Below are 23,570 nucleotides of genomic sequence, written 5' to 3'. Positions count from 1 at the left end.
GTCCCGTCGATCATGCTTGCAGTAGACCTGAACAGAAGAATTAATGGAGTACAACATACTAGAAGCTCGGATTACTTATTCGCTTGTCCAACCAACAAACAACCTACTTGACTCGCAGGAAGAATCCTGCAAAGGGAAGCCAGGAAGATAGTCAATCCAGACCCATCAGGTCAGTCAAAAAACACAAATACTAGATTTTGCCTCGTAACTAGAAACAGCAACAGATATGAGGTCCCTAATGCAGGTAAGAAAATGGCAAGAACAAGCTTGTAGAGTTTTTTGCCAAACTCTTAGCTTAGAGCCTGTAGTGGCTGTAACAAAAACTCAGCTTCCAGTGGATTACCACTGGCAGCCCCCATGCATGCAGAGCGCCAACTTAGGCTGCCATTCATCAGCAGCGACCCTCAAATACTGCTAAATTTCAGGGTTCAAAGGGTGAGTGACACTTGAATCAGCCTTTGTCAAAATGCAAACGTTCGAAATTGAAAGGGAATCCCACTATTGAGAAATTTCATAGCTCACATAATAGGAAACTAGCCAAATGCAGCTATGCATGATCATCTCTTGCCTTCGTATACTTGCATCAAAGGCAAGCAAAGATGATCATGCAAGTATACAGATGCCAATCAGATAGATACCAACATCCTTTTACTAGATTGCATCCTTCAATTATTTAGAAGGGATTAAAACATTACCTTCAATCTTGGATTGGACCTTCTTACACTTTTTGATGAAAGAAAGCAAGGACACCTCAGCCCAATGCAGAGTCAAGAAGAAAACTAGACTTCCAGGTTGCAAGGCAGGCCTGCCTTTAACTATGATGGAAGAAGGCAAAGTGAACTTCGGAGTGACATTTTATCTTTTCCACTGCTTATATCGACTCGTCAAGAAAAAAATGGAGAATAAAATGAGGCAAAACCACTTTTAACATGAAAAAAAGAGCAACCAAAAAACATTAGATAAAATTAAGGACTCCTTGCCATAGGATTAATTCCAAAATACTCTACACTGGCCAATATCAACAGTGACAACCTCCACCCCCACCCTTCAGATTAGGAAAAAAAAAATGTATATTGGAATCTACTACTACATACAATACTTCACCTCAGATCTATATTGGGCCTTGCTTTTCCCATCTCCAATACATAGAGGGATGAGAATTGCAAAATTGCACAGAAACTAGTACAAATTTCCCACAAGCGATTCAGGTAAGTGATTGTCACCATCTTTGTAGACACCTATTGCGCGTTCCAGAGATGGAAAACATTTATATGCACAAGGGATCTTTCTGGCAGAGAAACAGTTGGCAATACCAGAGATGGAAAGTCCTGAGTGCTGCGCACTTGGCAAGTCATTGACAGAATCATCGATTAATTTCCTGAGTTTGTGAGCCTCTTGAATTTTAATGGAAAATTAGAAAAGGTAATGCCTCGTGATACAAGGTATACTATAAAAGCCACATATGCAGCCGTAAAAACAAATACGACTGATGTAAGTATCACTCCACTGACTTCAGATGAGAAGAAATCCACTAAGAGATATCCGTTAATCAATATGATCAAAACAGCAACTAGCCATGAAATTATCTGCAAGAAGAAACCCAAGAAATTCAAAAGATCTGTGTATAAGTTGTGTCTCTATATGTTGATTCTGATGATGCCAGATCCAACTATCACGTATTGGTCTCTTAGTTGTGTTTGACCATTAAATGTATAAAATGACAAAGGCTCCAGAAATATACCACACTGTGGAAATGTTATGGCACCTAGTATGACCACGTAACTTTGGAATAACTAACAAACCAGAAGTAACGAACCAAAAACAAAAGAAAAATATCAAAACGTGCAGATTGTAGAGGTCACGGAATAAAGAAGGTAAAAACAAGCACAAGACCTGGAGCCATCATCACATACTTGAGCCTTTGCTTGATCATGGGCAAGAACATTAATTATAAAAGTTCTCGAAACTTTGTGGCAGTAATGTGGAATTTTTGAACAGAAAAGTGCAAGATTTGTGCACTTCGTGATTGGTAAAAAAACTAATTCTAGTAACAAGAACATTAGGTCCTCATGAGAAGAGTCCACACAAAGACAGGTCATTGGTCAAAGACAAATAGTATCTGTACAATCAAACCTATTTCCCGGCAAACATGCCAAAAGCTAAATAAATTAGTACAGAAAAAAAAATTGACTTGTTTTTTGGTCAAATTACAGTTTCTTCAACTATAAGTCAAATTACAAATCAGATGGTGGTTACAAGGACTAAATAGGGAGTGGGGAATGACAAAATCAAAACTAGAAAGTTATATTATGTCCTGGATTCAGATTTAAAGTTTCTACCCATGATGTAGAGGGCATATACGTTTTAAGCTTTTAGAAAGTACTAGATATAATACCACGTGCTCCTAATAAAGCCAGATTATGGGATGGACAGAACACTCAAATTAGTTTGTCATGCCAAAGACAATGTTGAGTTGAATGCAAGACTAATGTGAGGAGCTACAATTTTCATTCCTCTACAGTAAAGTACTCCAAAGTGTCACACAACAGCAGAAGTCAACCTAAGAACTCCAAGAATTTGGATAAATACACACAGAACTTGTTCATAAGCCTCTAGCAAATGACCACAGAAGTTACACATCACTTATATCATAGCAAACCAATTGAAACAAGAATGAGGAGGAAAAATTCCAATTACTGCATATCTAATGAGAATTTAATACAACTAAAATCAGAATGTCATCAACATTGCAGCACAATGCAAAATAACATTTAAGCAAGCTGATCAAGAAACTAATCCCTGTAGAACTATAAAATTGCAATGATAGTTCTCTTTACCAACATCAAGGAATCTAATTTTATAAAGTTAGCTGTCAATGTAGGCTATAATGAATGATGAAAATGCACAATTAAATGCAAAATTGTCATATCTTTTTAAGAAGGGAACATACCTTCAGAATGGGGCCAATTCTGAATACACCCATTATGTCCTCCTTGGAGACCAGACAAAGTAGAGGAATAAGGGCAAAGGGTATCTGAATTGACTGAAGTATGTTCAGCCACTCATTCATAGTATCCAATGATCCTTCAGAGGTTTCAAAAATAAGAGCAACAGCCAGGGTAGGAATTATGGCAAAACTCCTAGTGATCAGTGCTCTCAGCCACTTTTTTAACCGTAAGTTCAAGAAACCTCCCATGATAAACTGACCAGCATAAGTGCCAGTGATGGTGCTACTCTGACCAGCAGCTAATAATCCAATAGCCCAGATGTATATAATTGGAAGCAATCCTCCACCGTACTTCTCCTCAAGATACTGGCCTGCATTCACGAGGCCAATGTCATTGGCTAGTTCAGTACCATAAAATGCCTTCGCAAAAACCGTTGTAACAAACAGATTGATGATGAAAGAAATTAGAAGGGCAGCTGCGGATTCTATGGAGTAGTAGTTGATTGCTTCTCGAACCCTGCCTATCTTGCGGGCGTCGATCTCTCTTGACTGTACAAGAGCGGAATGTAGAAATACATTGTGAGGCATGATAATGCAACCCACAACTCCCACTCCCTCCTTTATTGTTTTGGAGCTCAGTTTTGGAACCAAAACACCTAACATCCCAATGGACAATGTCAGATATAGGCAAGCTTAAAAATACACAATTGAATAAGGTACCACATATCGTTAAAATAATAATAATAATAATAATAATTTAGTGTCTCACCAAGAAGAAGTTCAACACCATTTGGTTTTGTTTCACCAAACATCCATGCAAACGAGAGCGCCATGGTTGCTATGAGAATTGCAAAAAGTGCTTCGAGCTTCCTGACCCCATAATTTTCGAGAAATAGAAATATAAAACTGCATCACGACATCATGGTGGAAAATCAAGTCAGCAAGTCAAATCTTGGGAAACATCTTCACAAATCACAGAGAGTAATAACAAAAGACCTAACAAATACGAGTGTTCCAAAATCTAGTAAAATCAAATGGTTACTTCACATAGCAACCACCCCAGAAGCTAATTACTTGGTTACCTAAAATTCTCAATAAACAAACGATCCATCATATTCTTAAAAACCATTCATCATCAGCATATCACAAGAGTCACAAAAAAGGCATCAGTCTTTCACATTCAAAGGTCTAAAGCTTAAAACTTTAGAACAGACAACCACTAAACACAAGCATAAAAATCGAAATAAATCACTCAGAGCAGAGGGGGAAAGAAAGCATTTTACCAATCCAGAGCAGTGATGACGACACCAGCCCAAAGAGGCAACAACCCATTACTCAAAATCTTAATAGCGATGGCGCTGCCAATAACCTCCTGAATATCAGCCCCAACCAAAGCCACTTCAGCCATGACCCATAAAAGAATCCTAGCCCACGTGGGATACTCCACCCTACAGAGCTCAGCCAAGTGTCTCCCAGTAGCCACGCCGAGCCGAGCCGACAAGAGCTGGACTAAAAGCCCCATAGCCGTGGCCCACAACAGCAGCCATAGCAAAGAATACCCAGCAATGGCACCCGCCTGAAGGTCCCCTTCCAAGTTACCCGGATCAAGAAAAGCTATGCTCATCAGAAAACCCGGCCCAGTGAAAAGCCAGAGCTTCTTCCAAGAGAATGGCGGCGCCTTGGTGGAGCAAACGTCGCTGTTATCTCCTCCTCCTTCATTAGGTTCGTCCGCTCCTATTATGTGAACTTTTTCTGTAGAATCATAGGCTCTTTCTTCATCGGAAGAATCCAGAAGTGGGTTCACCAGTAATCTCTGTTCCTCTTCGTCCCGGGGAGGCATTTTTTTGTCTCTCGTTTTGTTCTTCTTCTTTTTTTGTTTTTCCAAAAAAGGAAAAACCCTTCGCTGTTGAAGAAGGGTCGCTTTTCTCTAATTACAGGAGAATAACACACATAAAAACACAGTGATGGAGTGGGATACAGGGACAGCGGGGAGGTCTATATATACATGGGTTTGCTTCTTCTCGACCCCTTTTTTCTTTTTGTTCGAGGAACAGGGATGAAGAAAGGAAGCGAAGAATAAGACGGTTAACAGATGGTCATCTCTTTCACCTAGTCTATATATTTCCCTTTTTTATCATTTCTCTTGCTATTTCTTTTCTGCATTATTATTTGTAGTGTGCTAGGACACAAATATATAAATCTTTGGGCCCGTGAGCTTTTGAGGATTGTCACTTGACAAGGCTATAACGGTCATTCAAGATTGTTTTTGTTAGTCTCAAAAGACAAAAAAAAGATTGTTTCTGTTTCTTTTTTTAATCATCTTCGTATGGTTCAAAGATCCTCGGCATTGCGCTGATCAGAGAATTACAATTACGTGTTTGGTGAACTGGAAATTGGCCACCATTCATATCTTACCTGAACATTCTCTTGATTTGGAATGTAGAACTGTCTGTTGGAATGATTTTCCTCTTTTACCGGTGATCTATAATTTGAATCAAAATGATATCTTTGTTTTACTCTCTCAAAGGAAAGCATCGCGCGGTTCAGGGCACCACGCAATGTGTATATTCCAAGTGATATCGGTGACAATTTTTCATCCAAATCGCAAAATTAAAATTTAGATTCAGCTGCTCGATAGTATTTTAAATAATATTTCGATTGCATTTTCTCATTGCCGGACAATTTAGGTCGCCAATCATTGCCTGTAAGTTGGAAATGCAACAGAAGACAATAATATTATCTTATCCAGTGGTAAGCGGTGAGATTACTTGCAGGCTGCAATTGGCTACAAATCTCATCCCACCGCGGAGTTTAGGTTGGGCATTGAACTGACCGATGGATCCTACTACTTTCTTTCGGATTTGTTTGGATAAAGTATTATTTTAAATAATTATTATAATATTTTTTATAATGTAACGTAAGTACGTGAAATAAAAAAAATAATAAATTAGAAAATAAATTTATGATTCAAGTGAAATATTATTTGAAAATTTTTCCTATCCAAACAGATCTCTTTTATTTTTCTAATGCCAACGGGCACTTCTTTTTTATGTCAAATCAGATAATTTCAGAAGCTGCTCATACTAACTAGTGGGTTGTAAGACATCTGTCTTCAGATTCCTGTTTTTTGGTTTTCAGTTTCTCGTTTTTATGGGTTTTTGGGTCCACCGTGTTTATGGAGAAACAGATAATAAAGAATAAAACATCATGTTTTAGGATTGAGCTTTGATTCCTTCTGCTAAATCTTCCTAAAACCTTTATATCACTCGTATCTAAGACATTTTGGAATTCGTTTTCAAACCAGGGAAGAAGGCTGTCCAGTATATTTTCCCCTGATTTCATGTCTGTCTTTGATGCTAAGTTTTTTTTTTTATCAAGTACACAGCAACTAAAAAGGAGATTTTTTTTCATTTTCAAACAAAATGGGGAAATTGTTAATTATAGTGGTTGAAAATGTCGTGTTTCCCACCTTTTTTTTTATTGGGCATAGAATAGTGATTAAATTCATGGAAGGAAAATAGCACATATTTAAAGGGTTTGAATGTGACATCTTAGTAAACTCTAATATGTGACTCGTTGCAATCAATTTGTTTCATATGGCATCTTATTATAAGAAATAAAATAAATCGTATTCACATCTGTATGCTTAGGTACTGATTTTAAAAGGCGAACATGAAATTCATCACAATTTACTATGCCATGACTCGAAACTTTTGATATTAAACTAATCTCATAAAGTCTTAGATCAATTTCTTCAATTAACAGTGAGTGACAGTATATATATATATATATATAATACGAATGTATATAAAATTGATTACTCTTTTTTTCATTTCATAAATAAAGGGTGAAAGTTAGAATGTTGTAAAATGTTTGGCACCGGGATTTACACATTTATTACCGCCAAGCCCCTAACGTATGACGCAGGCTATAATGGTTGGTGTCAATTATATATAGTCCTATTCGACACCGAAATTTCGAATAGAAATTCTAGTCGGGATTAACGCTGCTGAGTAAGAATTTGAATGAAGCTAAAACCCAAACCTCATAAGTCGTAACACACACAGTTGACATTAGAGTACCTGTTGGAAGTCTCCAAAATTCTCACCGGGACCGGCCCCGGCCCACGAAAATATATACCACCATTGAGGTTGCGGCAATTATCCAGAAACTCCCCTCGCGTGTCAGATTCTGATGGGAACTGCGATCCATGAAAAATTTTTACGTGGAACTGAACGGATAGGCTGGAGGAGGAATGAAATGATCGAGGAGACGACTCCTTCGCTCCTGTCGCCACATATCGTGTAATTGGTGGGGCCGGGTTGGAGAGGGGTGGGATGTGGTGTAGGTGCAGCGCAAGCAGGCGTGTGGGTTTGTCGTGCGGGTCCTGGCGTAGCGCGAGCGCATCGTATTCCCTTTGACGACAAAAGCAGAGCAGAGAGCATAGAGCACGACGTTTTTGTCCTAACGCCAAGTCATTAGTACATTTTACTTTTACTCTTGTTGATCTTTTTTTTTTTTTTTGTCAACACAGGGGTATCTGGAGGTAGCGGTCTGGGACTGGATACCTGACACCGCCATTAACCCCAACTAATCCCACTGCGCCTGAGAGAGCGGGCCCCACCGAATCATCAGGAATTTACCCCGGCTGCCCGAGCTCGGAATCGAACCCAGGCCCTTCTCACTCAATGGAGCTACAAGGACCGCCCGAGCAAACCGTGGGGGCTACTCTTGTTGATCTTGTGATGTGATGACACCGGTGACTGACTATTGCATAAATCATAGTATAATCTACAAGTGGACACGTAGATTAAAAAAAAAAAATTTTTTTGGTGATAATTCAAACTTAAATAAGTAATATTTGCCGTTCATTTATTAGACCTTGTTGTTGTTACCATGATCAGATTCAAGGGTTCGTTTGGATTGAACTTTATTTCTCCAAATATATTTGCTTACATCATTATTACAATTTTCAATATAATTTTTTATCTTTTCAGTTACCTTTTCATCTCACATACATCACATCACAAAAAGTGTTATAGTAAAAATATCTCAAATAACTTACAATCCAAACAAACCCACTTGGAATTCTAGCGTGTGTCTCCATTTTGCTTTCCATAATTTGATGATTTCTCAATCACTTTCTAATCATTTGGCATACAACTGTCGAATTTTAAAGAGAGGGAGATAAAGTTTTCATACGTCTAAGAAAGCAAGTTTTGCTTCGCAATTTTTTTTTTGGGAAAAAAAGAGAGTAACTTTTACTTCGCAATTCAAAGAAACTCTAAATTTAACAATGGGAAACAAATATATGACAGTCCAATTCAAAGCCTAATATTAGTTACTAGACTGGTGTCCGAGTCGAACCGCAATAGTAGATTGGACAATAAAATTTTTTTAAACAAACTCACGTTTCTAAAACTTGGGTCCAATATTACACGCTCCCGAATTTGGTGATTTTCTGTCAATTTAATGCAATCAGATTGATCCTTTTACTAATTATGGTTCGTGTAGATTGTAAAATTGTCCCAAGAAATCTAGCGATCACATGAATAGCAAAGACATTTGCTAATATACAACCGTGACATGTAAAAAGGAGTTAAAGTTCATCTTTTTCTCATGACTTTCTTCATTACACAAACCTTATTTTCCTTGGAAAAGGATTTAATCAATTATATTGGCATTATGTGGATAATTTAGAGTGCGTTTAAAGTGAAAATAAATATCATTGTTCACCATCCTTGCAAGACTAATATTAAGTGTGCTAATCTCGTATAAAACTAGAAATTGGTTTAATTTAGGTTGTGTTTGGATTGCATTTTTCTAAATTTTTTGTAAAAAAAAATTATTATAGCGATTTGATATATGTGAGATAAAAAGGTGATTTGAAAATATGTTCATGGAAAACGTAAGAAATTTTCTTTGAAAAAAGACTGTTCAAACAAGGCTCTAGATGTTTACTCTCAAGAGTATAGTTCAGCAAAACTTATTACTCACATCGGCAGTTGTATATTAAGATCCAAAAGTAGGCATGAGAAAATTGAGAATCCGAACAAACAGGCCTTTGATATTTGAAAAAAAATTAGAATTGCGAGATTCGGCAAAAAAGCTTTTTAGTTTTGAAAAGTTAATGAACAAAATACACAAAATTTGCCGAAAAAATCAACTTTGAAATCACTAAACTGCAATTATAGTATTGGAACGGGGGAGATTGAAAACGGACTTTGAAACTTCTTAGTATGGCTTTAGACTTGTGTAATTTGTAGTAACACAAATGAAAGATCATCCTGCTGTCCTTTTGAAATGATAATTGCTGATGGGGGAATATGACTTCTTCCTTTCAATCGGTGTATGGGATGTGACCCAATAATAAGACAACATTAATGTCCTCTTCCTCGGATCATTCCAAGCTGCGAAGTGACATACGAGCAGCCATGTTTTGGAAGCCTTGATGTTGGCGTTTTCTATGGCTGTGTGGAGTGAAAGTAAGGTGGACCCATGTAACCCGGTGAGGCATGGGAATCCAGGCGGGAAAGGAAAAAACGAAATCACTGCCAGCTGGAATGACAGAGGAATGGAAATGAAGTGGGCAATAACGAAGCGGGTGGTGACGATGGCCTGTCGGTTCACGGAATAGTAAGAATCGTAAATCGGTGTATGAATATTACTTATGCTTAAATTAAGTTTTGGTGATCGTGACCTACGCATAAATGAGTGTGAAGGTTATTTGTTAGAGGCCGTCATGTGCACTCAACAAAAGCTGAAGTTATCATTGTTGGGGTTATTCATAATATGTAAACCCGTTGATTACACTTTGTTCCCTTCAACTTGAGCCTTTGTAATTCTTCGCAACTCTAAACTCTAAATATGTACATTTTACACCTTGTGATCAGCTTTTTGTCAGGATTAAAATGAAGTTATATTTTTCATGACCAAAATATTCTTGACTGATTCGTAAACACACACATAATAACTGTAACATAATAAATACTTATTTCTTTAATAAAATTAATTAGTGCATTTTGGATGGAGAATTCATCATTAACGTTTGACTAATTAATGAAGGGGGCAAAATATATATATTTAAAGTTTAGAAGGAAAAAAGTATTATACTGTAATAAAGCCTATGCAAAAATAGGAGACTAGCTAGAGCCTAGATGAAGAGAAATAACGCTGGATTTGGAAACTTGGGATTAATACGCACATGTCGTAGAGTAGTTAACTGTAAAAGTATCATGCATTGTGGCGAGGAGGCCATTGGTTTAGCGTGTGCTGAAGAGTGAGAATGCAGAGCTTAAATAAAGATCGTAGCGACAAACCCCCGCTACCCTTTATCGGTCATAAGCTCACACAATTTTCGTCTTGAGGGGGGAAAATGGATGGGAAAAAAGTTTGTGGCATCGTATGTCGGTGTTGCAACAATTTGATGCGCATGAATAATTATCCACAAGGACCTTCATGAGTATGTACCCGGATTAGGCTCCTCTCCATTGCTTCATTTTTCCAATTTCCCTCAATACATACATCTTTAGATGATAGACACGTATATAAAATGGCAATCAACACATGAGATTGACTATTTTGGCAATTTATGTCTTAACTAACTTCTTAAAATTTGACAGTCTTTATCATAATTGGAACTAATGCTTGATTGCCGAATATTTAGAAGATTAAACCATATGAAAATAAGATGAGGTTCAATCTCCATCAGATTCTCTCGACTCAGTAAGGTCACCTCTTAGAGTAGACTCCCCCAGTAGGAGTAGGAGTAAACTATATTAGGTTAGATATGCCGTTATTATTATTATTTTTTTTAAAAAAAGATGAGAAGTGTTTATGCTTTGTACCCAGATTTCTCTCTCTCTCTCTCGACTCCAACAATTTTTTTTTAAAAAGGATACAAATTTTTCAATAAAATACAAAAAATACACTAATATTTGATTATAGAAATCTTGTCCTATTCCACGATACATTTAGATTAAAAATAACAAATCATATGTTTCGCACAAAACATAATATAGTTAAATTTACAATGAGATTGTAAAAATAATTGTGGCAAAAAATTTATTTAGTTTTCAAAATAGATTGTTAAGTTTATAAGTCAATCTTTGGCTGAACAACATGCCGTATTTTGTTACTATAGCTTTGTACGATTGTGGAATATGAACGGTAAAAGAGTGATTCTTCAATTGTCAAATTATCAATGTTTATTATAAATTATTGTAATTTAGCCAATCTTTTGCTATTGCAATAGGTTTTTAACCACTTCCGTCGCATTAAAATTAAAAGGAAGCTATTTTGTACTTCCAAATAGTAAAACTGCACATTGTTCGAAATTAAAAATCGTAGCTAAAATAATTTTTTTTTCATTGGTTGACTTTGTAAGTTAATTGTTTGCACCCGTAAAACATTAACGCTATTTTAAAAGATTTACATTAACTAAAACATTAATACTGGCCATTTCTACTACCAAACAACAAAATTTGACATTGGCTAACAAACAAGTACGACAATGAAAAATAGCCCACTGGTTAGATAAGTAATTTCAAGTATTTGCGCTCGTGAGGTTATAAAAAAAAAAGTTTGCATATTAAAAAAGGAATTCATCAGCCAATGGCATTAATTTTTAAATTAAAAAAAATTGCTTTTGTACGAACCATTTTCTCGTCTCGTATAAAGTATCGTCAATAAATTATTTTGTACGACTTAGGCGTCCCGGTTAGTGATCGGATTATCGAACATAATGTTAGTGATGGAAATCTATAATCAAACCAGAGAGCATTGTATTCAAGAATAAAAGATAAACATGAAATAATAATATGAAGTGACAGTAGAGTGTATGTTGTTTATCCCAGTTGCCACTCTTTTGGCACGATATATTTTGTAGATATTATTATTCGGTGACGAGGCTCTATCCATCGAGATGACGTGGGACCTGAAGATGGCTTCCGGTGGACCATCGAAAATGGCGAGAGTACGGCTTTTTCAATTAGCGACAAACAACGGCGACACATAGAGGCAGGAAAATAGAACAGTACCAAAGCATCAGCATCTCTTCGCTTGCTCTTTAATCCGGCTCTCTTTTTCTTGGTGCTTACTTTTTTATCTGGCGTTAAGCTGCCCGCTGATGGACGTCATATTCCTTTCACAGCATCTTGCGTGAAGCAAAAGCATATTAAATGTGAGAATATTTTAGGGAACGTCTAAATTGTTGTAATACTAGTCAACTTTTGATTTCTCATTTATTTCAAAATTTTAAATTAGCACTTCAATAATAAAAAGCGTCAGGTTTTGATCTATTTTCATTATTAAACAGATGGTTTCCTGCTGTGGTTTTTTTTTTTTGAAAGCTAATTCTAGACTGCGATTTGGGACTCATTACTCTGATCATTTGGCAGATAGCAAAGGATTCTAGGCTTGATTTGATTCTTGGATGATGCGGAGATGGGGAGTTAGAGACATAATAATAGACCTTGTTTGGAATGTGATTATTTACAAAAAACAAAAAAAAATCTACATTTTTTTGTAAATAATTCATTTACTTTTAATTGTCTTTTTAACTCATATACTATCCTATTTTAAAAAAGTGTTACAGTAGTAATATTTCCCTCAAAAGCTTTCCAAAAATCGCAATCCCAATGGTCTCGTTCTCGTGAAATGACCATTTGGACTCGTATTTTTTTTTTTTGTCAACTTCAAGAAACCTGACTATTGACTTTACAAACCTAAGTCCACAGTACACCTCAAAAGCCATGGTAACTAGTGAGGGTACTGAGGAGACTTATAAACCCAACACCCAAACCCCCCCCAAGCGATGTGGGATAGAAACCCCACAGGGTGCCCCGCTGCTAAGACCTAACTAGACCCCAAGCCCCCCGTAACGGAGTTTCTGTCTTTTTTGTCAACTTCAAGAAACCTGACTTGGACTCGTATTTGATAGCGAGTTTTCTCTTTCTTTCTCTGAGTCAAGCTTGAAACGCAAAACGATTTTGATTCTAAAAACAACGCTTTCAATGGATTCCGTTCATACGGATACCAGGCTGTCCCACTATCCTTAGTAGTGTGTTGTTTAGTCCTCCTCCTTTTTTTTTTTTTTTTTTTTTCAAACCCTCTTATATTTATCGGTCTTCTACACTTTAATTTTACTTGGGGCGATGTTATTCTTCTGGCCCTTCAGAGGTAGTCAGAAATTTCGATTACGACATTAAAAGTGGCAAACTATCAAGTTAACCTCTAAACAAAAAAAGAAAAAAGAAAAAAGAAAAAAGAAATCAAGTTAACCTCTAAACAAGAAATTTTTTTGCTACCCTGGAGGTCTAAAATAAAATTAAAACGTATTTTTGTTCAGGAAAATTCTTTTTCTATTTTCTTCTCTTATTTGGGTAAATTTTTTATTCACCTTAGTACATCCTGACAGAAGCAAATGGGAATAAATGCTTCAAACAATACTTTTATACACACAAAATAAAATAAAATTGAAGAGCTAGAGTTAGTCTGTTAATTTTTCATAGTGCTCATGTTAAGTGATTAGACCTTTTTAAAGTTTTATACGTCATGAATATGCCGCACCAAATTTGGGAGAGTAGTCTCTTTCAAGTTGTTAACGATTGATTGGACTCGAACCTTTACAAAAACAAATAAATAGACAATCGCACTCGACTAATCTTGTCTTAATTTAACTTGCCAACAACATTGTAGCCCTTTTCTACATTCATACATTGGGCTTGGGCTTCTGACAAGAAGAGTGAAATCTAGCTTCCACTGCCCATTTATGTACAGGTGGGGAAAGGTAGAAAAAAGAAAACTTGCCCCATAGTTCAGGGCGAGTTTGTACAGCAGCAAAGGCTCAATAATAATGGCCCATTTACATCGTTTTGTGATTTTCCGACAAACTAACTACACAAACAGTCTATTTACAACTAAAGAGAAAAGAAAAGGAAAAACTAAAAAAAAAACTGAAGCAAAATTTGACGGGCATCATTTCAGGAAATGAACAGCTTTCTTACTTTGTGAATATATCTGCGGCATACAGGGCAAGTCTTGGTTTCCCCTTCGGTAATCCTGCACCATTAATCCCTCTGTAAGTTTCAGAAATACTGGGAATGAATATGGGAAAAAAAATTGTTTTTTTTTTTTGGGGGGTTAAAATTTTAAAGTCAAACCTTCGGGCACAAATGGAACAAGTAGCACAGTGACCACAAGGGATGAAGAAGCAATTTCTTCGCTCGTCATAGCAAATTACACAAATCTTTCCATCATATAAATCGTCCGAGGGACTGCTACTGCATTTTGCAGACTCTAAATCTTCTTCACAGGTCCCATAGGTGAATGGAACCACCTCTTTTGCTAGCAATGTATTAGTTTCAGTTGCAGCCCGAGCCGCCGTGGCCTGGCGGTGAATACTGCTGCTGCTGCTACTACTGCTAGCATCTCCATCGCAATGTCCCAAAAGTTTAATGATCAGTGCAACAATCATCATCAGCAAGGCTGAAAAACCATTAAAAAAAATTGAATGTACAAACAAAATTAGTTTCCCTGCATCACTGAGTTGCAAGACAAATCCTAAATTATTATTGGGGAACGTTCCATTGACTTTTGCGATGTCAGAAGCCACAAGCAACGTAATAAACTAATGCTCTATAGAGTTCTTCGTTTTCATATAAACTAGTAATGCTCTATGATGAAGCATTAATGTGGGAGAAACCCACCCAAGATTGCGACATAAATGACGATGCGGCTGGCAAAAGCAAGCGCGATGCTCCACTCGTTCTGTTCATCCTGCAATCAATGAGACGGACCAAACAGATTAAAATCTTGAAATTGAGGTAAAATTGGTTGCCAAAGGAAGAAGAAAAAAATGAGAAATATTTTTACATCATGGGTTGTAATCAGGATGGCACGGTTGTTGGTCATCATGTGAAGTTCACTACCCGGAGTTGTTGGAAAGCGGTATGCCATTTGACAGGTTTTTGTGGGTATTACTGCTGTTATCTTCTGTTGGGCTCGCTCCTCCTCTGAAAGTGGAAGCGGTGGAGTTTGATATTGCTGCAAGATACGGGAAAAAAGTAAGAAGAGGGAGCCATAGATTAGAGAATCTGGCATGTGTGGGGCGTGCACTGTGGCATCTATAACTGTTGCTTTTGTAGCACTCCACTTCTTTCCTCCAAGGAAAGGAAAGTGGAAAACCAGCTTTTACTACTTTTTATTGAAAGTGAAAGAATTTATTCTTTTTTCAACACCGATAAATCCCTCAAATCTAACCCGACCCACCTCTCTCTCTCTCTCTATATTCCTTTTTGGAAAAGACGAGATAACGTATTCTTTTCTCCTCCTCCGTCCGAGAATCTGACGGGATTTTAACACGGAAGCAGGGGAAGTTCAATGGTTCCAAGAATTCAACCTAATTCTAGAGCCCAAAAAAAAAAAAAAAAATTGAACAGAGGGGAGTGGGGAAGAGACCAAGTTGATTGGGTTAGCGGTAAATTGACTCAAGAAACAGCAAGAGGAAAAAAAACCGCATTCAACCCTCCCCGCAAAACATAAAGCAAGATTCCACCATTTCTCCCTTACTTTCTTCGACAGAGATAATTATAAAGACGGAGACAAATTCAAAACCAGAATGAACAAAGAAGATTACTGTAGAAATTTACCTCAAAATCTCTTGGACATGAGTTAATACCCCCCGGAACAAGCAGCTAAATTTTCGAGAATTGGAGGATAGAGCTTTAAAGAAGGGTCATGAAGAAGTGCCAAAAACAGAGCAGCTCTGTCCTGAAATGCAAAGAAAAGAAACGAGCGCAGCGCCGTGAAGACGAATGAAGTTCATGGTGGACCTGAGACCTTGTATAGCTTTGGGTGGAAGGGGAGTTCTGGTAGTTGCTTGCTCGATAATGTGAAGAAACGAGGGAGAAATTTTAATAGGAGGACTATTAGTACAATTAGACAAGATGATTTTTTTTCCTTTTTAGCTCTCAACTAACTAACTAGTTCACTCTCCAGTTTTTGGGAACTTTTGGGGAGGCGTGTCTCTGAAGTCTGAATGGTAGATGGTCTTTTTTGACAGATTCCCACTCCCACCGGCCCATATCCGTATGACTTTCAGACGAGCTTCAAATTCATGGCATTAATAGTACGCCGACAACAAATAGAAAAAAAAGGAAAAAAGCAAATGGTTGGAAATGGAATCATGACAACAGAGGAGGAAACGCATATTTCTGTTGATGGCGTAAACAAACGAAATTACTTGTTGACAAGAAGTTGAAAAGACGGGGGTGGGGCGGGGTGGCGTGGGGCGCTAGTTACAAGTCACAATAAGCAGTTAGGCAGCTTCTTGTGAAAAAATTTAGTCAACGGCGTACCATTTACTTACTTAATCATCTTGGATGTCCGGTGGGATTAATCTCGTGTTTAAGTTTAATACCACTATAACTTCAAAACCCATTAAATAGTCGGTGGCATTCAATGTACTAGCTGTACTTGGAGAGCTTATTTAGCACTTGATGGGGCTTCTGATGAGAGTAAGGTGGAATCATCCAATCAGAGGCTAAAAATGAAGAGCATCAAATTGAAATCTGTCAAGAAGTAAAATCAATTCAGCAGCCTTTAGCTTTACTCTTGAGATTATGCTTTAAATGAATGACGTCAGTCCCAGATTTGCAGGGAGAAGGAGGGTAGGGGCGTTCTCGTCCCGATCCCGAATTTCCGGTGCAGATATGTGAATCAATCAACAACATTTGCAGGATGAAAGACCGAAGAGGGCCCAAGCTCAGGGGTACGTTTGTCCAGATCCTAATGTAGGATGATATTCTCGATACGACGTGGTCCTCTCCCTGTCACTTTCTTGCGTGGCAGGATTTGGGCAGGTAATTAATATGTCGGACCGGCATATGATGCGTACGTAGAACTAGGCTATCAACGAGATTTCTCTCTCTGGATCCTATCCCAATTAGCTTGGGTGGGCCTTGGGAAAATTGGACGACAATCTTCTGCAACATAAATTTTATTCTTCGACAACCGTGCAAAAGAGTTAATGAGGGATGGACATCCGGTACCTCTTTTCAAGGTGGCCCAATGCATCTGAAGAAGGACCCATGAACTGCCCGGGATAAATCCGTTTTCTGTTTCCGAGACAGCCCAAAATGTTTAAAGCCTGATCGGCTCTAGCTCGATAAAAGGGACCTCCTTCGCTTTGAGCAGAGATTTTGAAAGAATACACACACAGACATATCAAACGAATTATCTACCTACACTCTCTCTTTGTCTTTGTGATAAGGGAGAGGTGGAATTTAAAAAATGGGAGATTTTAAATTCAAAACATCTAATTTCTAGACTAAAGTCTGCTCACAAAATAATATGATCTCATGATTCAAAGAATTGGCATTTTGTCCCGCAAGTACCAGCAAATTTTAGGATGATTGACTGTTAATGCACTAATTATTAACTAATTTAATCCACAAATCTAATTTAGATCTAATCTACGGACGTAAAATAGCATTGCTAAAGGGGTAGTAATGATTCTTTAGAAAATCTTGAATATTTAGAACATTTATTGAATTGCGGGTTCTTTGCCAAAATCCGATTGCTCGATTCTAAATTAACAAATGAAGGGGGAGGTAATTTAATTTTCCCCCTGCCTATTGAGAATAAAGAAATAGTCACATATCTCGCTGTGTCCGAAGAGACTTCCATCACATTTGACTGTGCACCGATCCAACTTACAAGACCATAACTTATACGCATTTTGTATTATGCTGCCTTATTTAATTAAGTTCAACTATAGCTTACAGATGACAAAGTTTCATACAATAATCATTCTTTTTCAAAGTAATCTCGTAATTATTAATGCCACCTGTTAGGAGGCAAGTTTGGCATCATTGAAGTCTCCCCGTTAAAGATAGAGAGAGAGAGAGATCATGATCATCACACAATCTCTCAACAGGCGGAATGATTCCTGGAAGCTAGGAACTTACCGCTAGCTAACTTTTGTGTAACTAATTAAGGACCCCTTCGGTTGTTTGTGGCATGGATGGGAATGAAACCTTCCAATAAGTCAAGTATAAGAGCGGCGGGATTTGGTGCCCGTGATTTCAACTACCATATGAGAAGAAGATAGAATCAGATACATAGATTTTGCAAATGCAACCTGTGGCAGTCTTGGGACTACTGGGTGACAAAGTTTTATAAGCAAGCCGACATGCATGGGGTCTTGATGCATCGTAGGAGCTCCATAGGAGGAAAACAAAATGAAGGCATCCGAAAGTGGTGGTTGGGAATACTTTTCTTTGACGTGAGATTATGATTTATGCAGCGTTACGTCGAGAAGTTCCTCAGAATGAACGTAGCGCACAGCTGGAGCTAGACGGAAGACCAACAACGCCCATCTCATTTCTAATGCTGAAGGAAGGAAACTGGTGCTGCCAGAAATTGAGTCCTGTGATGTATATGCTGCCAAATATCCAGCCTAACAACTAATTTTTGTGCAAGAAGCTGACACATCAGCCAAACTTAGCTAGGATTAACAACTAGTACTAAGTTGAGAAAATTGTTTGAACGGAGTATTTTATTAAAGGGTCTCGATGCAGTTATTTGATTCAAATTCTAGTTTGATTACAAAGATTCTATTTTTATTTTACGGAGCCCCCAACGCAAATGAGGAAATACTTCTCGGAAATTGCCTGGACTTCCCTACCTGATTTATTAGAGAATGCATTAAAATTAGGGATAATTTCACAAACGTCCCCTGAGGTTTATGACAATTTTACTCAGCCCCCCTCAAAATTTTCAAATTACACAAACCTCCCTTGTCACAATAAATGACTATAATGACCTTCACTTAATAAATAATTCATAGTATAATGAAATGAGATTAAAAAGAAAAAGAAAAAGAAACCTGACCTTTTCGACTATCATGTTTACAAGTTACAGCAAACGACAATTGTCTCTTATTTTCTATCACTTCGTTCTCATCTATCAACTTGCTTTCAAATTAACACAAACCATTGCCTATAATTGTAGCCAATCACACCACAAGTAATCCCTCAAACTCTACTATATATTATCCCTTAAAATTATTACAAAGTGAAGGAGACGTGAAGTCTTGAAATCTTTTGACAATAATCATCCTTGAAGTCGTTAACTTGTAAATTCTGAAGTCCGAGGATAATTAACTAAAATTGATCTGTCAATCTCCATTATTTGGACATTTAATTAAGCAACTTGCTCCCTGAAGCTAACTACTTTTACAGGCTCTTCTTTCCAACTAATTAGTTATCTATCAATTTCAGTTGAGTGTCTGACATTGATTGACGGAAATTTTAGAAGTCAGAAGGCACGAATCATATATATTTTTCTTTGTGGAATTTAAAAGACCAAACTAAGCTGCAAGCAAGAACATGAAGGTTCAAATTAGAAGCAGCCCAGCAACGATACTCCTCTAATTATCGTAGCGCTTGTCTCATAGGTGACCAATGGACACGTAGAAAGAGAAGCCTTATGTGTTAGCTTTTCGAAAAAGTAAATTAAATCAAGAAGTATTTATATGCAAAGGAGTAATAAAATTGGACTAATTGGCGCCAATTGAGCACTCCTTGCAAAACCCATTTTCGTGAGCTACAAAGCTAACTAGAGGAGATAGGGAGGCGCAAACACTGCTAAAGGTTGTGTCTCAATAATTTTGGTTCTCAAGAAAGTTGAAAATTGATGCTAAAGGTTTGTTCGTCTTTTTCTTAAAAACTGATTTTGATTTGTATTGCACTACTTTTTCCCCTTTTTTGATCCTTTTGGCGTGCAACTTTGCACTGCCATTCTACATTCTACTCATCCTTCATATAAATAATAATTTGTTACTCGAAGCAAATTCCCCAGCGTGATCATTTTGATGAAGTTTATAGGACCCTGTTAAACTAAATAAAGTTCAAGGAGAATCATCACTGCTGATTTTTAGATGCGTACAAAAGAAATCCACAGCCGGCTAAAGACACTGCAGCTTCCATGCAAAAGAAACCGGTTGACTGAGCTAGCTAGGTCATTTGCAAAATTTTATTACGAGTAAGAAATTTACAATCAGCAGCCAGAATTAGTCCAAGAAAACAATGAGAGGATACTCTAATATGTCACAGGGAAAAGAAAAAAAAAAAAACGCCAGTTAACAAGAATAATGTGTAGCACGTGCTTGCTGCGCAATTCAAATCCATGCAGATAAAGACCAGATATATTTTAGGCAGAGACAACAATAGCCTCATATCCGCCATCTTTAACAAGTGCTGACGAAGAAAAGTTCATATGGCTACTCAAATTTTATTACACTTTTTCTACACACACACACACATATATATATATAGATATATATTGACAAAGCGAGCGACAACAACACTTTTTCTATATTTGCTGTCTTTCTTTCTGACATGCTTTAAGAAAGGTAGAGGACGAAGACCACCATACATTCAGTCAATATATTCATATCAATACGAATTAGTAATTACATAACATCATGGGACAACACGGCAGATTATATGAACCTATCTATCAAACAGACCCAAGTCCAAAGACAACGCAGATGTCAAAAGATAATTATTAAAGAAGCCAAGCCCGCTTTTAACCCTTCTTCTTCTTCTTCTTCTTTTCTTCTGGGCCCAATCAAAAGCTAAGACTAAGATCACAAGCAGCAACGACACTGAAAAGAGAGGGCACAGCAAGAAAGAGTGTTTTCTTTTTTGTCCATGTGCCAAGGGGCATGCACGGTTTATTGGTGACTAACCACATACTACTAACCCTTTTTTTCCTTTACGTATCTCCTCCATTCCAAAGCCGTCAACGTCGTCGTTCAGGGGCCCAATGTGGTGCAGCTGGGCTATAGTGAACCGAGACCACCCTGGAATCAAGAAGTTCCATGATGGGTGCAAAACTGACGCACCTTGGGACCTTGTATTGGTTGATCGAAGCACCCCTCGAAATTGCATAGTCCATCAATTCTTCAAACGTACCGTTTTTCACTACCCTTATTTCTAGTGGTCCAATTGAGTTGTCAGCCACTCGCCCCTGTCGATACACTGAATTCAGAGCCTCTTCTATTGCCAGGCAGCACTGGTTCAACACCTCATGAGTCGGTGGGTTGGCCGGATCCTTCACCAGCAACTCCCAGTAGATAACATAGTGCCCCGGGATGATCTTAGTATCCGCATAGCTAGTGTATTCAACCACACGCGTATCAAACTCGCGCAAGAGTTCAGAAGCATTTTCAATCCCCTTTTGCAACTCGGCCTCGTCGGTCTTGTCCGCATCGATGCTTAGCAGAACATTCTTCCTCCTGATGAACTTGAACTGTGGCGCTGAGTTGTGGAAGCCAGTGACTCGAAGGATGTCACCCACCCGGTAACGGCAGAGCCCGGCATAGGTGGTGATCACCAGTTCGTACTCCTTGCCGACTTTCAAGTCAGCTAGATCGACGAGCTTGGGTGGAGAGTCGCGAGAGAGTTGAACCGGATTGGCCGGGTCGTGGGGGAGGAACTCGAAGTAGCCCATGTTGGCCATGATGGTGTAAGAGACTTCAGAAGGCTTACACATGGGCTTCAAATTTAGGCCGAAGTAGCATTCGGAAGATGCGTACATGGTGCATGCAAGTGGTAGCCCACCGCTGTAATAATCAAGAGTGGGAATATACTGAGCCATTGCACCTGTAACAATCACGTCAAGGTACTTGGTGTTAGGCCAGATTCTGGTAATGATCCGATCCCAGTTTTCGCCTTCACATTCCTTGACGATGAAGTCAGCAAGATCAGAGTTTGGCTTGAGGATCTCCGCCATGCGTTTTCTTACAGATGGGTCGGTGACTTTAGGGTTTAGCACCCCGGTTTTGATGTCCTCAGAAAGTTGTTTCCAGTTGAGTTGAAGGAAGCGAATGGCACGGAGAAGGCCGGAGGCAAAGACGGCGCCCATTCGGAGGACTTCTTCCCGCATGAGGAGGCCACAGAGCATTTGAGTGTACATGCTCTGGAAGGAATCAGCGCAAAGAATGGCCTCATCAGGGCTGGTGTAAACCAAGTAAGGGTCATAGGGTCTGTTCTTGAATTTGTCACTCTTGTAGTAGCCAGTGAGCACCGGACGAGCAACAAGCCCACTTGGTGTCTTGGCTTCTGCCTTGATGAAAAGGAAGTACAAACCCTTCCCCTTGTCCAAATCCGGGACATGGCTGTTCGTCATTAAAATATCAGATCTTGTTTATTTGTTGTAACTGCCAATAAATATATGCTGACAACAACCAAAGTGCAATCATAATATACGGCCAAATAAGTTAAAGATGAGCAACTGAATAATTCTATACTGGCAGGGTCATGACGGGTTCACAATAGTAATAATCCAAAGTACAATCATACTAATAACTGCTAGTGCTCTACTCACAGGTTCATGACGGGCATGAGAAGACTGTACAATTTTTGTCTGCGATCCCATTCTTCATGAATTGTTGGCATCAGCTTCCTTTCTCCAGCAGATGTGCCAGAACTGCCAAAACCCATTTTCACATACGCTACAGAATTAACGAAACCGTTTTCGATATTCATTTGCCACATGAAAGTTTAAAAAATCATGTTTCTGTTTATTTTTTCCTCTTTTTTTTTTTTTTTTAGAAAAAAAAGAAAAGAAAAGAATAATTTGCATACTACCGAGTACAAAATTGTACCAGCTAGTAAGATAATTTAGTTCAGCATACCTAGTGAGGAATTCAGAGATGGGGTGAGACGAGAGAATTGGAGAGCGATCACCATTAGCAATACGTTGGATATAGGGATGAAGATCCTCGTAAGTCACAACAGGAATTTTGGACTTGAAGGAGTCCCTGTCGGTTGCCCCTCCAAGTTTGAATTCCCTGAGGTATTCAGTTTGGGCATTCCGGCTAAGGATTTCAGCCAAAACCTTCTCCTGCACGGAATCACAGTTTCTGGTCATGTCTTCAATAAACTGAAGAGCCTTGGCATCATTCTCACATGCAGGAGGGCCAAGCAGGGTGGAGTCAACAGCCATATCCGAGCGAGTAACTAATTATCAAGAGAGAAAGAAATAAGAAACTGTAGAGGAATTAGCGAGGGGATTAATGGGTGGGGAAATCAGAAATGAAGAGGGTGGGGTGTGGGTTTTGGAATGGGGAGGAAGGGTTGGTTTTTTTATAGTGAAAACCGGGTAGCATTTCGGGAGGGAGGATTGCGATTGCTTGCTGCCATCGATAGGTTTTTATTATTTGTTGACGTCAGTTTCCACGTAAAAGAACTTGTTGTGCACTTTGGGATGGATGGATGGATGGATGAGCCGGTCGGGATTTTTAGTATTTTACTTTTGGCGGAGTTTATAGTTACTGTGGTTTACTTTTGGACGTGGAAATACAATTTGTCGTACATAATGTAGCAAAGGAAGGGGACACGTGGGCCCGTAGGACGTCACCTTTGTCCCTCCGAGATAGACAACGTGGACCCACAACGACATCCAGGTCAGCGTTCTCCAGCTTGGCTACATTTGTCCGAAGCTCCCTCCCCACGGTACTCTCTCTCTGGTGGTGAAGTTGTTGGTCACGGACAACGATACCCCGCCGGCGAACAAGGCCTCCGTTTAAATATACTACTATACCATTCCACTG

General features: G+C 38.5%; 3 protein-coding genes across 3 annotated transcripts; all 3 read right to left on the bottom strand.

The window, feature by feature from the left end:
* Positions 1 to 955: 955 nt before the first annotated feature.
* LOC113701757 (metal transporter Nramp3-like) lies at positions 956 to 5,106 on the bottom strand. Its single transcript, XM_027222534.2, has 4 exons — positions 4,231 to 5,106; positions 3,717 to 3,853; positions 2,951 to 3,603; positions 956 to 1,586 (listed from the first exon to the last, which is right to left on the bottom strand). Exons 1-4 carry the CDS (start codon positions 4,785 to 4,787, stop codon positions 1,371 to 1,373), a joined length of 1,563 nt encoding a protein of 520 aa, XP_027078335.1. The 5' UTR covers positions 4,788 to 5,106; the 3' UTR covers positions 956 to 1,370.
* Positions 5,107 to 13,602: 8,496 nt separating this feature from the next.
* LOC113701440 (uncharacterized) lies at positions 13,603 to 16,139 on the bottom strand. Its single transcript, XM_027222099.2, has 5 exons — positions 15,598 to 16,139; positions 14,822 to 14,992; positions 14,656 to 14,725; positions 14,110 to 14,434; positions 13,603 to 14,008 (listed from the first exon to the last, which is right to left on the bottom strand). The coding sequence occupies exons 2-5, from the start codon at positions 14,903 to 14,905 to the stop codon at positions 13,930 to 13,932; spliced, it is 558 nt and encodes a 185-aa protein (XP_027077900.1). The 5' UTR covers positions 14,906 to 14,992; positions 15,598 to 16,139; the 3' UTR covers positions 13,603 to 13,929.
* A 4,248-nt stretch (positions 16,140 to 20,387) lies between these two features.
* On the bottom strand, positions 20,388 to 23,112 carry LOC113701545 (probable indole-3-acetic acid-amido synthetase GH3.1). The gene is made up of 3 exons (XM_027222260.2): positions 22,653 to 23,112; positions 22,343 to 22,444; positions 20,388 to 22,133 (listed from the first exon to the last, which is right to left on the bottom strand). The coding sequence occupies exons 1-3, from the start codon at positions 22,961 to 22,963 to the stop codon at positions 20,756 to 20,758; spliced, it is 1,791 nt and encodes a 596-aa protein (XP_027078061.1). The 5' UTR covers positions 22,964 to 23,112; the 3' UTR covers positions 20,388 to 20,755.
* Positions 23,113 to 23,570: the final 458 nt, after the last annotated feature.

Source organism: Coffea arabica, chromosome 7e, assembly GCF_036785885.1.
Source record: "Coffea arabica cultivar ET-39 chromosome 7e, Coffea Arabica ET-39 HiFi, whole genome shotgun sequence".
In the NCBI taxonomy this organism is placed as follows: Eukaryota; Viridiplantae; Streptophyta; class Magnoliopsida; order Gentianales; family Rubiaceae; genus Coffea; species Coffea arabica.
Note: the sequence above shows the minus strand (reverse complement) of the source record. Positions and strands in the feature narration are given on the sequence as shown.